This window comes from Bombina bombina, chromosome 5, assembly GCF_027579735.1.
Source record: "Bombina bombina isolate aBomBom1 chromosome 5, aBomBom1.pri, whole genome shotgun sequence".
NCBI classification, from domain to species: Eukaryota; Metazoa; Chordata; class Amphibia; order Anura; family Bombinatoridae; genus Bombina; species Bombina bombina.
This window is the reverse complement of record NC_069503.1, coordinates 161,589,665-161,613,482: the sequence shown is the minus strand read 5'-3', so window position 1 is coordinate 161,613,482 and position 23,818 is coordinate 161,589,665. Positions and strand designations below refer to the sequence as shown.

The 23,818-nt window shown below is 37.8% G+C and overlaps 1 protein-coding gene across 1 annotated transcript in view; it reads right to left on the bottom strand.

The window, feature by feature from the left end:
- The window catches only part of OBSCN (obscurin, cytoskeletal calmodulin and titin-interacting RhoGEF), a 937,038-nt gene that overhangs the window by 691,118 nt on the left and 222,102 nt on the right, over positions 1–23,818 (bottom strand). Inside the window, 3 exon segments of the mRNA XM_053713767.1 lie at positions 4,759–5,025; positions 18,116–18,382; positions 22,505–22,771. Coding sequence (XP_053569742.1) covers positions 4,759–5,025; positions 18,116–18,382; positions 22,505–22,771 — 801 coding nt within the window.

Below are 23,818 nucleotides of genomic sequence, written 5' to 3'. Positions count from 1 at the left end.
AGAAGAGGGTCCAAAGTCTTCATCCTATCCGGGAAGAAGAGGCGATCCGGACCGGCAACCATCTTGATCCAAGCGTCATCTTCTATCTTCATCCGATGACGACCGGCTCCATCCTGAAGACCTCCACCGCGGACCCATCTTCTTCCGGCGACGTCCAACTGAAGAATGACAGTTCCTTTAAGGGACGTCATCCAAGATGGCGTCCCTCGAATTCCGATTGGCTGATAGGATTCTATCAGCCAATCGGAATTAAGGTAGGAATAGAATGCGAGCTCAATCTGATTGGCTGATTGGATTAAGGTATAGAATGTGAGCTCAATCTGATTGGCTGATTGGATCAGCCAATCGGATTGAATTTGATTCTGATTGGCTGATTCCATCAGCCAATCAGAATATTCCTACCTTAATTCCGATTGGCTGATAGAATCCTATCAGCCAATCGGAATTCGAGGGACGCCATCTTGGATGACGTCCCTTAAAGGATCCGTCATTCTTCAGTTGGACGTCGCCCGAAGAAGATGGGTCCGCGGTGGAGGTCTTCAGGATGGAGCCGGTCGTCATCGGATGAAGATAGAAGATGCCGCTTGGATCAAGATGGTTGCCGGTCCGGATCGCCTCTTCTTCCCGGATAGGATGAAGACTTTGGAGCCTCTTCTGGACCTCTTCAGCCACCGGATGATGGATCGCCAACCCCCGCTTGGGTTGGATGAAGATTTTGGAGCCAGGACGGATCGGTGATACCTGGTGAGGTGAAGACAAGGTAGGATGATCTTCAGGGGCTTAGTGTTAGGTTTATTTAAGGGGGGTTTGGGTTAGATTAGGGGTATGTGGGTGGTGGGTTGTAATGTTGGGGGGGGTATTGTATGTTTTGTTTTACAGGCAAAAGAGCTGAACTTCTTGGGGCATGCCCCGCAAAGGGCCCTGTTCAGGGCTGGTAAGGTAAAAGAGCTTTTAACTTTAGTAATTTAGAATAGGGTAGGGCATTTTTTATTTTGGGGGGCTTTGTTGTTTTATTAGGGGGCTTAGAGTAGGTGTAATTAGTTTAAAATTGTTGTAATATTTTTCTTATGTTTGTAAATATTTTTTTATTTTTTGTAACTTAGTTCTTTTTTATTTTTTGTACTTTAGCTAGTTTATTTCATTGTATTTATTTGTAGGAATTGTATTTAATTAATTTATTGATAGTGTAGTGTTAGGTTAATTGTAGGTAATTGTAGGTAGTTTATTTAATTAATTTATTGATAGTGTAGTGTTAGGTTTAATTGTAACTTAGGTTAGTATTTATTTTACAGGTAATTTTGTAATTATTTTAACTATTTTAGCTATTAAATAGTTCTTAACTATTTAATAGCTATTGTACCTGGTTAAAATAAATACAAAGTTACCTGTAAAATAAATATTAATCCTAAAATAGCTACAATGTAATTATAATTTATATTGTAGCTATATTAGGATTTATTTTACAGGTAAGTATTTATCTTTAAATAGGAATAATTTATTTAATAAGAGTTAATTAATTTCGTTAGATGTAAATTATATTTAATTTAGGGGGGGTGTTAGTGTTAGGGTTAGACTTAGCTTTAGGGGTTAATACATTTATTAGAATAGCGGTGAGCTCCGGTCGGCAGATTAGGGGTTAATAAGTGTAGGCAGGTGGAGGCGACGTTGTGGGGGGCAGATTAGGGGTTAATAAATATAATACAGGGGTCGGCGGTGTTAGGGGCAGCAGATTAGGGGTACATAGGGATAATGTAAGTAGCGGCGGTTTACGGAGCGGCAGATTAGGGGTTAAAAATAAAATGCAGGTGTCAGCGATTACGGGGGCGGCAGATTAGGGGTTAATAAGTGTAAGGTTAGGGGTGTTTAGACTCGGGGTACATGTTAGAGTGTTAGGTGCAGACGTAGGAAGTGTTTCCCCATAGCAAACAATGGGGCTGCGTTAAGAGCTGAACGCGGCTTTTTTGCAGGTGTTAGGTTTTTTTTCAGCTCAAACAGCCCCATTGTTTCCTATGGGGGAATCGTGCACGAGCACGTTTTTGAGGCTGGCCGCGTCCGTAAGCAACTCTGGTATTGAGAGTTGAAGCTGCGTTAAAAATGCTCTACGCTCCTTTTTTGGAGCCTAACGCAGCCTTTATGTGGACTCTCAATACCAGAGTTATTTTTATGGTGCGGCCAGAAAAAACCCGGCGTTAGTTTTTCGGGTCGTTACCGACAAAACTCCAAATCTAGCCGATAGCTAGCTAAACTGCCTGGAGCAGCCAACTCCACCCCCTCTTATCAGTGTTTAGACACAGGCATTGTATTTCAACTGAGTTCACAGCATCTAGGCATGCTCCAGGAGATAATCCCTATGCATTTTTATATTCTACCAAAACAACAATAGATATACTGTAGATATAGCTAGAAAAGGAATTGTGTGGGGGGAGTTAGAGCTTTACATTCAGAAACTAAAATGAAAGGGTTAATGGTGAGGCACTGCAGTATAAATTTGCAGATAAAGTAATTAAAGTACATATTATATTTTGTCTCTATCCCAACTTATTTAATGTCCCTTTAATGCTGCTAGAATCTAGGCAAGCTGCATCTAATACAGATGTGTGATATTATCTAGCCTTATATAACGTTACACATTTTCAGAGGAAGCAGAGAAATAGGATGGTGAGGGTATGTGCTATTATTGAGCTGGGTCTTTAAAAAAAAAAGGTTTGAAGATTCCTGAGTGTACGCTGGTAACTTCACTACCATAGGCTAAACAGTATCAATCCATCTTACAGTTTATAAAATCAAAAAAGCTGGCAAATGTTATTAAATACAGTGCAGTTTAGTAGGAATTTCTTCCAAGAGTACTGATAGTTCATTAAAGGGACAGTCTACTCTAGAATTGTTATTGTTTAAATAGATAGATAATCCCTTTATTACCCATTCCCCAGTTTTGCAAAAAAACACTGTTATATTAATACACTTTTTACCTTTGTAATTACCTTGTATCTAAGCCTCTGCAGACTGCCCCCTTATTTCAGTTCTTTTGACAGAGTCACATTTTAGCCAATCAGTGCTGACTCCTAAATAAGTCCACAGGAGTGAGCGCAATGTTTTTGCTAAAATACGATTTTTGGTGAACAATTTTGTTACAATTTTGATGCACCTTAACAACACCATTTTTTTCCTTTGTATTTTTGGTGAATGGTTAAGTAGTTTTGTTTGATTTTTTAATTCCGACTTCAATTGAGCACTTTATTAATATAGTCATCTCCTTGCCATATGAAAATTCAGCATATGCCCCTTAGTGAGACACTGTGTTTTCATTGACTTTATAGAATTCCACCAGGGAAAGCATTCTTCTTAAATAATCTTGCCAGTGCAGATTATTTTAGATAGTCGTCCCCTATGTATTGGCCTTTTATTTAAACAGTGATAAATAAGATAAGGACGGCTTTGTGTAGATAATAGAGATAAGAAGAAGTCTATTTACCCTACAAACTCATCCCAATGTACTGGGCTGTGGTTTCAATTAGCAGAAACAGATGCCATATACAAAAATAAACCTAAAGACAATTTCCTATACATTTTTAACTCTGAAACTGGTATCACAAGTGAATGGAACATATTAAGGGGAAACCAATTTTATATTTCACTGTCCCTTTAAAGGGATATGGTATATGACAAAGGTTGAGTCACGGAAGAGGCCAAAGGTGTATGTGTTTATATATTTATATATATATATATATGTATGTATGTATGGGTGAAGTGTTTTATGCTTAACTTGAATTAAAATAATATAGTACAGAACTACATGAAGAAGAGCAGATTTTTATGCACCATTTGCTTAGCTCTGGCACAATATGTGACATGCATATTCCTGTGTGCCCCCATAGAAGACTATTATGTGAGGATTTAACGCAACTGTACTATCTGACACACATATGTTAAGGTGCATCATACTATTGCTAGAGCACTAAAAATAACTTTAATCAGAGCACAAAAAGAAGCAGAACTGATTACACTCAAGCAATGTGCTAAGCTGGATTTAATTTTTCCCCCCAGATCTTATACCGTTGGAAAGGTTAGGCGATTACCTTTCCAACGGTGTAGCTGCTTAGATGTCTGAGATAAAGGCTTCTAAGCAGCATGCCCCCTTTCCCTATACTTTGTATTGTAAATTTTAAATAAAGTTGTGCAGTGACATCATCACGTCATTGGGCGTGACATCACCGCACGTAACGGGAAGCCCCAGCGATGCCTGTCACTTTACAGGCCCGATTCCCTGGGTGGGAGTCGGTGGGAGCCCCCAGATTGCTCTAAAGGTGGGTGAGTGCTAGCGACGGCTCTGAGCCGTCGTTAGCACTCAAGGGGTTAAAGCACAATAGCACTAATATTTTTACTCTCTACTTGTAATCTAGCCCATTGTTTCTAAACCACTGCCCTCAAGTACCCCCAACAGGCCAGGTTTTCATAATAGCTGAAACAGAGCACAGGTGAAATAATCAGCTGATGGGTAAGAGCAGGTTTGTAACCATTGTTACTGATCAGCTGATTATTTCACCTGTGCTCAAGTTTAGCTATAATTAAAATCTGGTCTTGAGGACCGCAGTTTAGAAACACTGATCTAGCCCATAGTGCTTAGTTCCTGCCTATTGCCTAAGCTTCTTGAGTGCCTGTTAAGTATATATGAGCTAATTGCAGCTACAAAAACAAATGACAGCATACCATTACATAATTCAGTTGGACTCAGCACTATGATATGACTTATTATCTTACCATGGACTTTGAGACGAGCAGCTGTTTGTTGATCTCCAGTATCACACGTGTAACTCCCAGAATCCTCTGCACCAGCATTATTAATGACAAGTTCTACCGTTGTTCCTTGCTGTCGGAATTCATATTTGTCACTTGCTTGAAGAACTGTAATTCCTTTTTTCCAAACCACTGGTGCATCAGGCTTGGTGATCTCACATGAAAATGTCACAGTGGTACCTTCTTCAGCGTCTGCATCTTTTAGGTCCTGTTTAAAGCGCACTGGGAGGGCTATGCAAAATGGATTTTAAAGATATGAATTTCATACCTTAGAGGGACACTGTATACAATTTGATTTGTTGTAGAAATTTAAAAGATACTACAATATTCTTCTGAAAATAGAAATAGCTATGCTTAATAAACCTATTTTTTTGGACACTAATTTTTACTGATATATATCATGGAAAAGAAAATATTAAACATAAACATATTAAACTTCTGCTCTTTGAACAAATATTCATACAATGGCCTCTAGTTATCAAGCCGTCAACCTCAAATACGCTGGAATTCGGCAGCGTATTTGTGGCGAGGCTGATTTGCCTAAGTTATCAAGCCCTACACACCGGCAAAAGTAGAATATAGTGACGTAAGCTTCGATCCGCCGGACTCAGTCCGACACAGATCGATTCTTACGTCACTCCAGATGTTCCGAACGCAAGTTCGGCACAATCTGACTACTTTTGGGAGTTATCAAAAAACTAGCAGGTACGCTCAGCACTTTTCCGGCCCAGCGTACCTGGTTTTCAATCCGCCGCCCTGGAGGCGGCGGATCCCATAGGAATCAATGGGAGTCTGACCATAGCGAAAGTTCATGTTCGCTGCTGCCCTACATCCCATTGATTCCTATGGGAGCTGTCTACACCTAACACCCTAACATGTACCCCGAGTCTAAACACCCCTAATCTGCCCCCCCTACACAGCAGCAACTAAATAAATGTATTACCCCCTAAACCGCCTCTCCCGGACCCCGCCGCAACTATAATAAATATGTGAACCCCTAAACCGCCGCTCCCGGAACCCGCCGCAACTATAATAAATATGTGAACCCCTAAACCGCCGCTCCCGGACCCCACCGCAACTATAATAAATATGTGAACCCCTAAACCGCCGCTCCCGGACCCCGCCACCACCTACATAATACCTATTAACCCCTATCCTGCCCCCCCATACCGCCGCCACCTATAATAAATTTATTAACTCCTATCCTGTGGATCCCGGACTCCGCCGCAACTAAATAAATTGTTTAACCCCTAAACCGCTGCTCCCGGACCCCGCCGCCACCTATATTAAACTTATTAACCCCTAATCTGCCCCCCTACACCGTCGCCACCTATAATAAATTTATCAACCCCTATCCTGCCCCCCTTACACCGCCGCAACCTATAATAAAATTATTAATCCCTAAACCTAAGTCTAACACTAACCCTAACACCCCCCTATCTTAAATATTAATTAAATAAATCTAAATAAATATTACTCTTATTAAATTAGTTATTCCTATTTAAAACAAAAAACTTACCTATAAAATAAACCCTAATATAGCTACAATATTACTAATAATTATATTGTAGCTATATTAGGATTTATTTTTATTTTACAGGCAAATTTAAATTTATTTTAACTAGGTACAATAGCTATTAAATAGTTATTAACTATTGAATAGCTACCTAGATAAAATAAAGTCAAATTTACCTGTAAAATAAAAAATAACCTAAGTTTCAATTACACCTAACACTACACTATCATTAAATAAATTATTCCTATTTAAAACTAAATACTTACCTGTAAAATAAACCCTAAGATAGCTACAATGTAATTAATAATTACATTGTAGCTATTTTAGGATTTATATTTATTTTACAGGTAACTTTGTATTTATTTTAACTATGTACAATAGTTATTAAATAGTTATTAACTATTTAATAATGACCAAGCTAAAAGAAATACAAAATTAGCTGTGAAATAAATCCTAACCTAAGTTACAATTAAACCTAACACTACCCTATCATTAAATAAATTAAATTAATTAACTACAATTACCTACAATTAAATACAATTAAATAAACTAACTAAAGTACAAAAAATAAAAAAATATAAGTTACAAAAAATAAAAAAAGATTACAAGATTTTTAAGCTAATTACACCTAATCTAAGCCCCCTAATAAAATAACAAAGCCCCCCAAAATAAAAAAATGCCCTACCCTATTCTAAATTACAAAAGTTAACAGCTCTTTTATTAGCCCTTAAAAGGGCCTTTTGCGGGGCATGCCCCTAAGTAATCAGCTCTTTTGCATGTTAAAAAAAATACAACCCCCCCCAACATTAAAACCCACCACCCACATACCCCTACTCTAACCCACCCAAACCCCCCTTAAAAAAACCTATTTTATCTGCAATCAGCCAATCAGATTCAAGTTCAATCTGATTGGCTGATCCGAGCTCAATCTGATTGGCTGATTGAATCAGCCAATCAGATTTTTCCTACCTTAATTCCGATTGGCTGATAGAATCCTATCAGCCAATCGGAATTCGAGGGACGCCATCATGGATGACGTCACTTAAAGGAATATCCATTCGTCGGGTAGGCGTCGTTGGAAGAGGATGGCTCCGCGTCGTCTCGTTTGAAGAAGACTCCGCTCCGGATGGATGAAGATTGAAGATGCCGCATGGATGAAGACTTCTATCGGATGGAAGACCTCTTCAGCGCCCCTTGGATGATGACTTCGGCCGCTGCGGATGTCCTCTTCTGTTCCATCGGTGGTCGGCTGGCTGAAGACGACTCAAGGTAGGGAGATCTTCAGGGGGTTAGTGTTAGGTTTTTTTAAGGGGGGTTTGGGTGGGTTAGAGTAGGGGTATGTGGGTGGTGGGTTTTAATGTTGGGGGGGTTGTATTTTTTTTTAACATGCAAAAGAGCTGATTACTTTGGGGCATGCCCCGCAAAAGGCCCTTTTAAGGGCTGGTAAAAGAGCTGTTAACTTTTGTCATTTAGAATAGGGCATTTTTTTATTTTGGGGGGCTTTGTTATTTTATTAGGGGGCTTAGATTAGGTGTAATTAGCTTAAAAATCTTGTAATATTTTTTTATTTTTTGTAACTTTGTTTTTTTCTTTTTTATACTTTAGTTAGTTTATTTAATTGTATTTAATTGTAGGTAATTGTAGTTAATTAATTTAATTTATTTAATGATAGTGTAGTGTTAGGTTTAATTGTAACTTAGGTTAGGCTTTATTTCACAGCTAATTTTGTATTTCTTTTAGCTAGGTTGTTATTAAATAGTTAATAACTATTTAATAACTATTGTACCTAGTTAAAATAAATACAAAGTTACCTGTAAAATAAATATAAATCATAAAATAGCTACAATGTAATTATTAATTACATTGTAGCTATCTAAGGGTTTAATTTACAGGTAAGTATTTAGTTTTAAATAGGAATAATTAATTTAATAAGAGTAATATTTATTTAGATTTATTTAATTAATATTTAAGTTAGGGGGGTGTTAGGCTTAGGTTTAGGGGTTAATAATTTTATTATAGGTTGCGGCGGTATAGGGGGGGCAGGATAGGGGTTGACACATTTATTATAGGTGGCGACGGTGTAGGGGGGCAGATTAGGGGTTAATAAGTTTAATATAGGTGGCGTCGGGGTCCGGGAGCGGCGGTTTAGGGGTTAAACAATTTATTTAGTTGCGGCAGGGTCCGGGATCCACAGGATAGGGGTTAATAAATTTATTATAGGTGGCGGCGGTATAGGGGGGCAGGATAGGGGTTAATAGGTATTATGTAGGTGGCGGCAGGGTCCGGGAGCGGCGGTTTAGGGGTTAATATATTTATTATAGTTGCGGCGGGGTCTAGGAGCGGCGGTTTAGGGGTTAATAACTTTATTTAGTTGCGGGGGGCTCCGGGGGCGCCGGTATAGGGGGTAGAACAGTGTAGTTTAGTGTGGGTGCTTAGTGACAGCTTTTCAATAAAGCTGGGAAAAAGCCGAAGAGCAGCGAGATCGGATGAGTGATAACTATCACAGTCCGCTGCTCATCGCCCCATACTTGGTGAGCGGCTTTTTGACAGCTTTTTTGATAACTTTGGCGAATGTATTCAGGTCCGCGGCGGCGATGTGAGGCGAGCTTAGGCGGGCGTATTGGGGCCGGCGAAGGCAGGTAAGTAGACAGCTTGATAACTATAGGCCAATGTCTCCTCAAAGGGACATTAATTTAAAAATGTAATTCCCCATACAGGACTAGATTACAAGTGGGCGCTAACTGTTGCATGCAAGCAATATCGTTTTTTTGCCCCCATTGGAAAAAGCATACATATTACAAGTTGAAAGTAAATGTGATAGCAAGAGCACAATTGTATTTTATGTTCATCAGGTTAGTGCGACTGAATCCTTCACGTAAAGGGTAGTGCGTTTACAAAAAAAGTTGCACTAAACACAACAAATACATTTTAAAATACAGTTACACTCATATAAACACTATCTGATCAAAATGATTCATATAAATATAAAAAAAAAGTTAGAAGGGCTAAAAGGTATATGGTATATGAAAAGGTGTTTAACTGCAAAGGACTATAATGTATATATACATACACGTGTATATGTATGTTTGTATATATATGTATATACATGTTTTTTTTACTGTATATTCACTACATATTTTACATTCCAATGTTCTTAACATACAGTAAAATGTTATTTTTATTGTAAATATATATCTATCTTTCTCTCTCTCTAGATAGATATATAGATATATATATATATATATATATATATATACAACATATATATATATAAATATATACTGTATATATATTATTATTATTATTATTATTCTATATTTATAAAGCGCCAACAGGTTCCACAGCGCTGTCCATGGGTATAAAAAAGTACAACGGTGAAACAATATAATAAAAGACAACATTTTACAAATACAGGGGGAATTGAGGGCCCTATTCCCATGGTAACTTACAATGTAGATGGGTAGGAGGATGGGGAACACGAGGTAGGGACTGCAGAAGTGAGAATGATATTAGTGAGAAGATAGATGAGGGCAACTGTTAGGTAAGTGAAATTCATTTGTTACTGAGTTGGGTGATAAGCTTCCCTGAACAAAAAGGTCTTTAGGGAACGTTTAAAGGAGGAGAGGTTAGAGGAAAGTCTGACCGCTTGAGGAAGTGCATTCCAGAGGGTTGGTGCCGCATGAGAGAAGTCCTGTAGTCTAGCATGAGAGGAGGTGATGGTAGAAGATGCAAGGAGCAGGTCATTGATAGATCTTAGGGGGCGGGCTGGAGTATATTTGTTAATGAGTGAGGACAGGTAGGGGGGGCAGCATTGATGAGGGCTTTGTAGGCCAGGGTGAGAATTTTGAATTTAACTCTGCTGTGAATGGGGATCCAGTGAAGGGACTCACAGAGAGGTGCAGCAGATACAAAGAATCGGGAGAGGTGGATTAGCCTGGCAGATGCATTTAGGATGGATTGAAGGGTAGAGAGGCGGGAGAGAGGGAGGCCAGTTAGTAGGTTATTACAGTAGTCAAGTCTGGAAATTACCAGGGAGTGGATTAGCTGTTTAGTAGTTTCAGCGCTCAGAAACGGAAGAATTTTGGAGATATTGCGTTGGATGGTTGCGGCAGGATGAAGAGAGCAATTGGATGTGGGGAATGAAGGACAGATTTGAGTTTGACTTCAAGGCAGCAGACTTGGGTTAAGGGGAGATAGTGGTGCCGCCAACAGTGATAGAAAAATAAAACTAGAGGGGGGGATTAGAAGTAGTTCGGTCTTGGACATTTTTATTTTTAGGTGATGAGAGGCCATCCAGGAGGAAATGCCAGATAAGCAGTCGCTGATGTGAGAATTGACAGAAGGAGAGAGTGCAGGGGTGGATAGGTAGATCTGGGTATTATCAGCATAGAGGTGAAAGTTGAAGCCAAATCTGTTGATAAGTTTACCCAGTGAAGAAGTGTAAACAGAGAAGAGTAGAGGACCCAGGACAGAGCCTTGAGGTACTCCAACAGACAGAGGCAAAAAAGAGGAGGAGTCACCAGCAAAAGAGACAGAGAAGGATCTGTTAGAGAGATAAGAGTGAATCCAGGAGAGGGCAGTGTCACAGAGCCCAAGAGAGCTGAGAGTTCGTAGAAGAAGGGGATGGTCAACAGTGTCAAAGGCAGCAGAGAGGTCAAGTAAGATGAGTATAGAGTAGTAGCCTTTGTTTTTAGCAGACATTAGATAGTTAGTAACCTTGGTGAGGGCAGTCTGAGTTGAGTGTTGGGGACGGAATCCAGATTGCATGGGGTCGAGCAATGAGTTGGAGGACAGGGAGTGGTTAGGCGATCGAAAACTAGTTTTTCAAGGATTTTTTAAGCTAGCAGGAGCAGTGATATAAGGCAGTAGTTTGCAGGAGAGTTAGGGTCAAGGGAGGTTTTTTTGAGGATGGGGGTGACCTTTGCATGTTTGAAGGAGGCAGGGAATGAGCTGGTAGAAAGGGATAGGTTGAATATGTGAGTAAGAGCTGGAGTGAGGGTAGGAGACAGAGAAGGTATAAGATGTGAAGGAATAGGGTCAAGTGGGCAGGTAGTGAGGTATAAGGAAAACAATAGGGAATATACTTCACTCTCAGTGGTTGGGAGGAGGGTGGCAGAGGGGGTGACTGGGGAGAGGTTGGGAGATTGCAGGCTTGTGTTGGGATGTTTCTTCTGATAGTAAGTGTTTTATAGAAAAAGTAGTCAGCCAGGTCTTGAGCACTGAATGCAGATAAGGGGGTGGTGCAGGTGGGTAGAAGAGAGAATTGAAAATGGAGAAGAGTCTTTTAGGATTTGAGGAGTGAGTGGATATAAGAGAAGAGAAGTAGGTTTCCTTAGCTAAGTGAAGGGCAGAAGTGTAAGAGTAAAGAATGAAGATCTATGATTATGGCCAATGGCCGAAACGCGTAAGTTCCAGCTTATGCTCACTCCACACTGATGTCTTCATGATGTTTTTAATCTTTATGGAATAAAGTTTACCTTTTAATGAATTTGGGGGCCTACATCCGAACTTCTTTTTTTGCAGTAAAGAATGAACTTATAGTGCATGAAATCAGGTTCAGAGCGGGATTTCCTCCAGGCACGTTCAGCAGTGTGGGAGCATTTTTGTAGGTGGCGTGTTTGCTGGGAGTGCCAAGGCTGGAGCTGACAACGTGGGGCTTTGCGAAGTTGGGGAGGAGCCAGAGTGTCAAGTGCAGAGGAGAAAGTATTGTTATAGTGGGTCAGGGCAGGATATTGTGGAAGTGTGGGGGAGGCGTATTTGAAAAAGGTTGGAGAGTTGGGGAGGATCCACAGTGTGCAGATTTCTACAGGTGCGGGGGCGAGGGGGAGAAGTAGGTTTAGCCTGTGTATTAAGATTAAAGGTGAGTTTATGGTGGTCTGAGATGGGAAATGGGCAAAAGGCAACATGAGAGAGAGAGCAAAGATAGGAGAATACAAGATCAATAGAGTGTCCATCACTGTGGGTAGGGAATAGGGTGGATTGTGAGAGGCCGAAGGAGTTAGTGAGTGAGAGAAGTTTAGAGGCAGCAGGGGAAGATGGGTTGTCAATGGGGATAAAAATATATATATGTATATATATATATATATAGATAGATAGATAGATAGATAGATAGATAGATAGATAGATAGATAGATAGATAGATAGATAGATACCGTATATATGTATATACCTATACCTGTATATATATCTATTTTACAGTAACATAATCAGATATATATAGAAATATATATTTAATAATAAAAATTAAAAAAAATTCTATGTAAGAACATAGGAATGTAAAATATGTGTAACGAGCATCGGGTTTCGATGTAGGTCTAACGTGGTGTCGGGTTAATGCACATGAAGAACTGAAAGCCCAAATGTATGTTATTAAAATATTAAATATTTTTAAAAATTATTACAAATTATTATACATACTGTAAAATATTCTAAATTACAATATGTATAAGTTGTAATATAATTTTTATGATTAGTATTATTATCGGTTATTTGTAGAGCGCCAACAGATTCCACAGCGCTAATATTTTTATTAATATTTTTTAATATTTAATATTTCAATAACGCACAATGAAGTTAGTAATTCTTCATGTGCACTAACCCGACACTGTGTTAGACCTACATTGCGACAACTGATGCACGTTACACATATTTTATATTCCTATGTTCTTCACATAGAAAATAAAATGAATACATTTTTTATATATATATGATGTTAATGTAAAATAAATACATATATATATATATATATATATATATATATATATATATATATATATATATATATATATAGGAATTGATATACAGGTATAGGTATACACAGATATATATTTAAATATGTATTTACAATAAAAAAAACATTATTTTATATATGAACATTGAAATGTTAACTATGAATAACTCCTGTCAGGTTAGCGCATGAGGTGTTTTTTCTTCTGTGCTCTCCATTGACTTCTATGGGAAGAATACATTAACATGATCACAATATTTGGTAACATGCATCGGGTTTCACTCAAGCACAAACTTTTTACTTTCAACTTGTAATACGCTCACCACCCGACACTCACAAAAAAATGATCAAGCAAAAGAGCTAAATAGTGCGCCACTTGTAATCTAGCCCACAGCTAGGTGCTTTTCCTACAATATGATTGCAAAAATTGAGAGGATGGAGTGGATCCTGAAATCTGACCCTAAACATTCTACAGAGTGATTATTTGGTCAGAGTAGCAGCTCATCTATAATTGCTCCTCACTGGCCATTGCAAAAGGAGATAAAATACAAATAAAGCTTTATTCAGGGACTGCAAAACAATATAAAATATAGCTAAGAAAATGAAATGCATTTAAACATTTATTTGTATGCAGATATTTTGCAAAAACAGTGATTTTACCCTGGCTCCTAACTTTTTGGGTTATTTTCCATATAGCTATATACAAATATCACTTTCTACCTCCAAAAAGTATGTCTGTCCTGTACACATTCTTAATGGCTCCTAAACAGATTTGTTGACCCCTGTAAAAAGAGTTATTAAGTTTTATTCCTGAACAAATTTTAGTGATGATGCAAAAACTTTTACCAACACTAAAATAAATATTTGGGCAAACTTAGACCCTAAAAAGTTAGTCCAAAGAAGAACATAACTAAATAATTGTATTATCTCTTAGCAATTTTATTAAAATATAAACATAAAATATTGTGGTACCTAGTTGAGAGCAAGGAGTGCTTAAAGGGATATGAAACCCAAATTTGTTCTATCATGATTCAGACAGAGCATGCAATTTAAAAAAAAAATTTCCAATGTAGTTCTACTATTTAATTTCTTTCACTCTCTTTGTATCCTTTTCTTGAAAAATATACCTAAGGAGGATCAGAAGCTGGTGATTAGTGGTTGCACATATATACCACTTGCCATTGGCTTTCAGCTAGCTCCCAGTACAGCAGTGTTGCTCCTTCAACAAAGGATACTAAAAGAACTAACGGCTAGATTACGAGTCTTGCGGGAAGGTGAAAAAGCAGCGTAAACAGTCCTAACGCTGCTTTTGTACGCCCGCTGGTATTACGAGTCTTGCAGGTATAGGTGTACCGCACACTTTTTTGGCCTTACCGCAAACCAACTTACGTAAATTCCGTAAAGGCTTTTTTCTATGGGACTTCCATAGTGCTGGTATTAAGAGTTTGTCCTGGGAGGCCAAAAAGTGAGCGGTACAGCCTCTACCGCCAAGATTCCTAACGTATTTTAAAGTCAGCAGTTATGAGTTTTACACTACAAAGCTGTAGCATAAAACTAATAACTAAAGTGCTAAAAAGTACACTAACACCCATAAACTACCTATTAACCCCTAAACCGAGGCCCTCCTGTATCGCAAACACTAAAATAAAATTATTAACCCCAAATCTGCTGCTCCGGACATCGCCGCCACTAGAATAAACATATTAACCCCTAAACCGCCACACTCCCGCCTCGCAAACACTAGTTAAATATTATTAACTCCTAATCTGCCACCCCTAACATCGCCGCCACCTACATTATACTTATTAACCCCTAATCTGCCGTCCCCAACGTCGCCGCCACTATTCTAAATGTATTAACCGTTTAAACCTAAGTCTAACCCTAAAACCCCTAACTGAAATATAATTAAAATAAATCTAAATAAAATTCCTATCATTACCTAAATTATTCCTATTTAAAACTAAATACTTACCTGTAAAATAAACCCTAAACTAGCTACAATATAACTAATAGTTACATTGTATCTAGCTTAGGGTTTATTTTTATTTTACAGGCAAGTTTGTATTTATTTTAACTAGGTAGACTAGTTAGTAAATAGTTATTAACTATTTAATAACTACCTAGCTAAAATAAATACAAATTTACCTGTAAAATAAAACCTAACCTGTCTTACACTAACACCTAACCTTACACTACAATTAAATAACTTACATAAATGAAATACAATTAGCTAAATTACAAAAAAACACACTAAATTACAGAAAATAAAAAACAAATTACAAGATATTTAAACTAATTACACCTAATCTAAGAGCCCTATCAAAATAACCCCCCCCACCCAAATAAAAAAAAACCCTAGCCTAAACTAAACTATCAATAGCCCTTAAAAGGGCCTTTTGTGGGGCATTGCCCCAAAGAAATAAGCTCTTTTACCTGTAAAGAAAATACAAACACCCCCCCCCCAACAGTAAAACCCACCACCCACACAACCAACCCCCTAAATAAAACCCTAACTAAAAAAACCTAAGCTCCCCATTGCCCTGAAAAGGGCATTTGGATGAGCATTGCCCTTAAAAAGGCATTTAGCTCTATTGCTGCCCAAAGCCCTAAACTAAAAATAAAACCCACCCAATACACCCTTAAAAAATCCTAACACTAACCCCCGAAGATTCACTTACCGGGAGAAGTCTTCATCCAAGAGGCAAGATGTCCTCAACGAAGGAGAAGTCTTCACCCAGACGGCATCTTCTATCTTCATCCTTCCGACGCAGAGCGGGTCCATCTTCAAGACATCCACACGGAGCATCCTCTTCTTCCAATGTCTTCTTGCTGAATGAAGATACCTTTAAGTGACGTCATTCAAGATGGCATCCCTTAGATTCTGATTGGCTGATAGAATTGGATCAGTCAATACGTTTTTTTCAACCTTAATTCCGATTGGCTGATAGAATTCTATCAGCCAATCGGAATCTAAGGGACGCCATCTTGGATGACGTCACTTAAAGGTACCTTCATTCAGCAAGAAGACATCGGAAGAAGGGGATGCTCTGCGTCAGATGTCTTGAAGATGGACCCTCTCCGCGTCGGAAGGATGAAGATAGAAGATGCCGTCTGGATGAACACTTCTGCCCATCTGGAGGACCACTTCTGCCGGCTTCGTTGACGACATCTTGCCGCTTGGATGAAGACTTCTCCCGGTAAGGTGAATCTTCGGGGGTTAGTGTTAGGATTTTTTAAGGGTGTATTGGATGGGTTTTATTTTTAGGTTAGGGCTTTGGGCAGCAATAGAGCTAAATGCCCTTTTAAGGGCAATGCCCATCCAAATGCCCTTGTCAGGGCAATGGGGAGCTTAGGTTTTTCTTAGTTAGGGTTTTATTTGGGGGGTTGCTTGTGTGGGTGGTGGGTTTTACTGTTGGGGGGTGTTTGTATTTTTTTTACAGGTAAAAGAGCTGATTTCTTTGGGGCAATGCCCCGCAAAAGGCCCTTTTAAGGGCTATTGATAGTTTAGTTTAGGCTAAGGGTTTTTTTTATTTTGGGGGGGCTTTTTTATTTTGATAGGGCTCTTAGATTAGGTGTAGTTAGTTTAAATATTTTGTAATTTGTTTTTATTTTCTGTAATTTAGTGGGGGGGGGGTTTGTAATTTAGCTAATTGTATTTAATTTATTTAATTGTATTTAATTTAGGTAATTTATTTAATTGTATTTAATTTAGGTAAATTATTTAATTGTAGTGTAGTGTTAGGTGTTAGTGTAACTTAGGTTAGGTTTTTTATTTTACAGGTAAATTTCTATTTATTTTAGCTAGGTAGTTATTAAATAGTTAATAACTATTTACTAACTAGTCTACCTAGTTAAAATAAATACAAACTTGCCTGTAAAATAAAAATAAACTCTAAGCTAGATACAATGTAACTATTAGTTATATTGTAGCTAGTTTAGGGTTTATTTTATAGGTAAGTATTTAGTTTTAAATAGGAATAATTTAGGTAATGATAGGAATTTTATTTAGATTTATTTTAATTATATTTAAGTTAGGGGGTGTTAGGGTTAGACTTAGGTTTAGGGGTTAATAAATTTAGAATAGTGGCAGCGACATTGGGGACGGCAGATTAGGGGTTAATAAATGCAGGTAGGTGGCGGCAATGTTAGGGGCAGCAGATTAGGGGTTAATAAATATAATGTAGGTGTCGGCAATGTTGGGGGCGGCAGATTAGGGGTTAATAAGTATAATGTAGGTGGTGGCGATGTCGGGGGCGGCAGATTAGGGGTTAATAAGTGTAAGATTAGGGGCGTTTAGACTCGGGGTACATGTTAGGGTGTTAGGTGTAAACATAAAATTTGTTTTCCCATAGGAATCAATGGGGCTGCGTTACTGAGTTTTACGCTGCTTTACTGCAGGTGTTAGACTTTTTCTCAGCCGGCTCTCCCCATTGATGTATATGGGGAAATCGTGCACAAGCACGTATAACCAGCTCACCGCTCACTTAAGCAGCGCTGGTATTGGAGTGCAGTGTGGAGCGCAATTTTGCTCTACGCTCATTTCTTGCCTGTTAACGACGGGTTGATAAAAACCCGTAATACCAGCGCTGCAGGGAAGTGAGTGGTGAGAATAAACTGCAAGTTAGCACCGCACCCCTGTTACCGCAAAACTCGTAATCTAGCCGTAAGTTAGATAACAGAAGTAAATTGGAAAGTTGGTTAAAAATTTGATGATCTATCTGAATCATGAAAGAAAAAAATTGGGTTTCATGTCCCTTTACTAACTCTATTGTGTCACTCAGCTCTAAAAAATTAGAATTGGGCATAACATTCATTGCTTTATATTTTCTAATATATTCTACACTTAGCATACACACGTATTTTTACCTATGAAGTCTTTTGCTAAAAACCCTAACATTCTAAGAATATAAATCAATATCTGATTATCCTGCAGACATTAACTCTCTACCCAGCTTACAGAGATCTCTTTATACAAATATTTTAGATAATTCTTCATTTTCCCATACTTAATTGATAACTTATTTTACATTTTTTTATAAATACATTCTGAAATAGTTATAAACATGTCTCTTTCTTACCAGTTACAACTACTTGGGCTGTGCTCTTTTGATCGCCAGTGTCACAAGTATAATCGCCAGAATCTTCAGGCCTTGCATTCAGAATTAATAGCTCAACCACTGAGCCTTGTTGTTTAATGGTGATCTTCTCGTTGGTTTTCAGCTCCTGTTCTCCCTTTCTCCATATAACAATAGCATCAGCCTTGCTTAGCTCGCAGTGTAGCTTCACAGTGCTTCCTTCCTTGGCTTTCTCATTTCTAAGACCCCTCTTAAATAAAACTGGTAAAGCTGGAAAAGAAGAGTAAGTGGAATCAGTAGCCCAACAATATATATGTTATATGTATAAGCTAAAATGTAAATACAATAACAAGTACTTAAAGGGAAACTAAACCCACATTTTTCTTTCATGATACAGATAGAGCATGTAATTTTAAGCAACTTTCTAATTTACTCCTATTATAAATTTGTCTTCTTTCTCTTGTTATCTTTATTTGAAAAAGCAGGAATGCAAGCATAGGAGCCGGCCCATTTTTGGTTCCGCACCAGGGTAGTGCCTGCTGATTGGTGGCTAAATGTAGAGTAAACAGAATGATGTCTAGCACAGAGGATACTACAGCAGAGTCACAGGAGCACCACAACACTCCAAATATCACACGAAAGAGATCCAAAAGTGGCTGCAAAAGGAGTTTATTACAAAACACACACAGGGTTACAGAGTCTGTAACCCTGTGTGTGTTTTGTAATAAACTCCTTTTGCAGCCACTTTTGGATCTCTTTGGTGGCTAAATGTAACCACAAATCAGCAAGCGCTACACAGGTACTGAACCAAAAATGGGCTGTCTCCTATGCTTGTATAACTGCTTTTCCAAATAAAGATAGCAAGATAAAGAAGACACATTTCTAATAGGAGTAAATTAGAAATTTGCTTAAAATTGCATGCCCTATCTCAACCATGATATAAAAATTGGGTTTTGTCCCTTTAAATCAACTGATAAAGTCACCAAACTGTACACAGGCATATTATAAAAGTAATGGGACACTACTCAAGGCTATATCTATGACCAACAGTAGCAAAAGAAAAAGCAATGGAGTACAAACAGTTATTTAAAGGGACACGGCAACTCTCCATTTTTAGCCCCTTAAAATTCCAGCTTGGGAGCCACAGATAATTACTGGTCCCAAGCAGGAAACAGCCTGTGAGCCAATTGGAAAGCAGCAGTCACATGACCCTGCCAATTACCAGCTATTTTCAGATCGGCAGTGGCAGCTCTTGCGTTTGTGTTAAATGTAAAGAGCTGGAGTCTCAACGAATTAGAGCTTATCATTTTTGCACTAGAATATAATCAAGCCCAGGATAAAATTAAAAAATCACTATACATATTATTGATAATATTGCTGAACATTTAAATATTTAGACAGTGAAAAACTGTAATTATAAGTTGCGTATTTAGCTGAACAATTATTAAATATATCTCTTTGTGCAATGATTTACCCATTGGCTGACAGACAGCGATGCGATACATTAAAATGCATTGCAGCACTCTGGCACCCAGGGGTATTTATAGCATCTGACACAAAGATGAAACCTGACCATCCCAATACTATGAAATTAATCAGATCCATCTGAGGTAAGAAAGTTGAAAAATTACTCTGTTTCTAACAATAATTTTATTCATAAACTAAAGCAGATTTTCACTTATCACTGTAGAGTGTCTCAAAAAAACAAATAATTTGTAGCATTTTTCAGTGATGTCAGAAGATGTAGGATTTATACCCAGCAAGCAGCTGTTTTATTTTCATTATATATACTATATACCAATATACCAAGTAACATAAAATATGAAAAAACACTTCTTTCTTGTGTTTAATCTCCTGTTTGTACAGGAAACATCTGTTGTAGATAAAAGATCAAATTGCAATTGTGACTGCAGTCACAGTAATTGTATATATTAGATGGAAGGTGTAAGCCCCAGCAAGCATGAAAAGCCAAGAAAGGCTATCTGCATATGCTGTCCTGGATAAAAGCCAGGCTCCCCCAAACAAATGTGAGTCTATAAGAGAGGTGAGCCACAGATCTGCAGGTCTACAGCATAGTAGTGAGTCCAGTGATTGTAGACCCAATACAACTTATAGAATTCAAGACTTCACTTTGATTAATTTGTCTTTCCTCTATTTTCCTTAACTGACTAATACTGCATTATCGGTTTTGTACTTCCTACTAATTCTCACTGGCTGCCTATTTTTCATGGTGGAGATGGATATGCCTCTGCATGTATGACAAGAAAATTTTGAATTATTCAGCAAAGGAACTTGCATTTTTCAACAACAAAAAAACAAAAGCAAACGATAATTACTAGACGTGAATTTTGCGATTAATTTCACAAACAAATGCCAAATATGGCCGTGAGTAGCAGCATTCGGCTCTTTTCGGTGGCATATTTATTCTTATGGATTGGCACAGAATCCGGTGTTCTGGTAAGGGACCGAACTTTTCAAAAGAGCGAACCATGTCACTTCCTGTGACGTTTCATCAGCTGTTGCACTCATTTTGCCCCTAATACGCATGCGTGCCAGCGTCATCACATACCTGGCCGCATACGTCACTGTGAAACTTTTTAGAATTGTGAAATTCTGAAACCTTTCTATAGCGCATGCGTGGGCTTTTCTATCACAAATGGGGGGGTTTATGGAACTATGTTTATTCAACACTGTATGTGAATTATGGTGTGAAACCGAAATACATGTATACTTATTTAAAAATATTTATTTATATATAACCTCAATCATGGAACAATGTTTCAAAAAAGAACAAGGTGCAACAGCACTACACATATGATATGGGAGATGCCTGTATTATTGAAATCTTTCATGGGCTACAGTGCTGATGCAAGTACAGACTAGTGTAAGTTTGTCAAAATTTAACATTCATTGGTCTATATTAACCTTTTAAAGCCGTTATGCCGTTCCATTCCGTCATAATTAGACTGGGCTTTAAAGCCGTTATGACGGAATGGAACGTCATAACTAACGGCTGTCCTGAAGCCTTCTGTGCTTCAGGGATTTAATCGCGGTCTGGAGGGCGTTCCTAGGATTGTAGGGACGCCCCCCAGATGCGATCCAATAATTGAAATCTCGCGATCGTATGCACGATCGCGTAGTTTCAATTTGTCTACATCGGAACAGTTGTTCCGATGTAGGCACTTTAACCCTGTCACGAAAGGGTTAAAATCATAGAACACAAACAACATAGAATTCTAATGTGTTTTTAAATGTTATGTTGTTTGTGTTCTATGATTTTAATATAGACCAATGAATGTTAAATTTAAACTTATCACCCTATCACATCTCCAGATAATGATGTTATATCTATCATAACTTAAGAGGGAGTGTGAAGTGCTATTCAGATGCATCTTTTTGCCAAACCTCTTTTTTTGACAAATTTACACTATGGAACGATGTTTATTTGTCCCTGTATGACAAAAAGCCACTCGACTATCGCCACTGCATGTCGTATTTTAAAGTAAACATAAAGTGAAGTGCTTTGAATGCACGCCTTCTTGTTTGTATGCGTTTGAGGTTATATATAAATAAATATTTTTAAATAAGTATACATTTATTTCGGTTTCACACCATAATTCACATACAGTGTTGACTAAACATCGTTCCATAAACCCCCCCATTTGTGATAGAAAAGCCCACGCATGCGCTATAGAAAGGTTTCAGAATTTCACAATTCTAAATAGTTTCACAGTGACGTATGCGGCCAGGTATGTGATGACGCTGGCACACATGCGTATTAGGGGCAAAATGAGTGAAACAGCTGATGAAACGTCACAGGAAGTGACATGGTTCGCTCTTTTGAAAAGTTCGGTCCCTTACCAGAACACCGGTGTTCTATCGAAAAAAGCTACGTGGTCGAGGTTAGCTACCTCGGCGTGCGCATGCTCACAATTACGTAATTGCATTCCACAGATGATTCAAAAGAATCTTTGGAATGCAATTACGTAATTATAAGCATGCGTACAGACTCGGGTAGCTAATTTCGACAGAAATGAAAACGAGTGTGCTATTAAAATGTACAGTGGTGATCTCCATGCGCGTATGCATGCTTAAAACTGTTGGCAGCTAATTCTGACAGTGTGTTTTCTAATTATTTTACAGAGGGCTGTTCAGTGCTCAATTGCACAAAGGGTCTATTAACATTAAAATGTTTGATTTGAATCATCTGTGGAATGCAATTACATAATTGTGAGCAAGCGCACATCAAGATAGCTAATCTCGACAAGGTATCTTTTGTCGACAGGACACCGGCTTCGAAAAGAGCCAAATGCCGTTACACACTGACATAATTGGCATTTGTTTGAGAAACTAATTGGCAAATGCACATTTCTAATAATAACATCAATTTACCTTTTACTGTTAGAGTTGAAGAAGTTTTTTGTTCTCCTGTTTCACAGACGTAAGTCCCGGCATCCTCCTTCACCAAATGACGAATCACTAACTCCACAATCTGCTCTTTCATTCGCACTTCATATTTATCTCCAGCTTTGAGGGTCTTTCCATCTTTTTTCCATTCCACGTGAGCTTTAGTGTTGGAAACTTCACATGAGATTGTTGCGGTTTCACCTTCAACAGATTCTGTATCTTGGAGTTCACGTCTAAAATAAGCTTGCAAGGCTAAAAAGCAAAATTGTGTTATAACATTAGATCCAGTTATTTAGTAATGTAAAATTATAACATTTAAGTTATTTCATATTAATCTCGTGTGTAAGTAATTTCTGTTTCAAAAAACAGTGTAAACTCAGTTGAAATACAATGCCTGTGTCTAAACACTAATAAGGGGTGGAGTTGGCTGCTACAGACAGCTTAGCTATGTTATTCATTTTGCTTATTTTTGAAAAGTATATTAAAATACTTGCCAGCAATTTTTTAACAATATTTTTATGCAAACTATCTTAAATGAATTAGCCGTTTTAGGATATGTACAGATCTCAACCTGTTTTATGTCCCTTTAAGGTTGTACAACTGAGCCAGATATTTTTTAGTAACAGCACTGTATATAAGTTAGTGTGATTAGCTTCTTCAGAGAGCCAAATGAAAAAGCAAACATTTATACCAAAAATGGCTGCTGGTGTTACCATGACAACACATATTCAGTTAATTAACAAAGCTAAGCCTCACTGAAATATCGTGGAAAATATTAAAAACATAAATTATATCAATAAACCCTTATTTATGCATGTGTTCAAAAAATGTATCAGGATATCTATGGGTAACAGTATCTATTGGATAACTGCATACCACAGATACAGTAGTTTAAAAATATAAAGACATTTTAAGATTTATTTTTAAATTATAAAACATAATTAATATTTTTTTAACTTTTTAAAAAATAATTATAGGTTTTAAGTGTAGATTTTAGAAGTAAAATTATTATCCCTTCCACTCATTAAGGGTCGAAGCTCGGGGTAAAGCTTCAGTAATGAAAAGACAAATTAACAACCATTATCAACTGAAAACAAAAACTTCTTAACACTGGTTGCAAAATACTGGTTGTAAATCCATCAATATTAATAGCTTTCAATAGTAATGCCTGTGTGCCAGGTAGCCATTGGCATTATTATTTTCTGTACCAAATATTTTAATAAGGCCCAGATTAAAAGTGGCGCTCTATTTTTCCCGCTCAAGCGCTAATTGTTCTCAAGTTAATAACTGAGCTCGGCC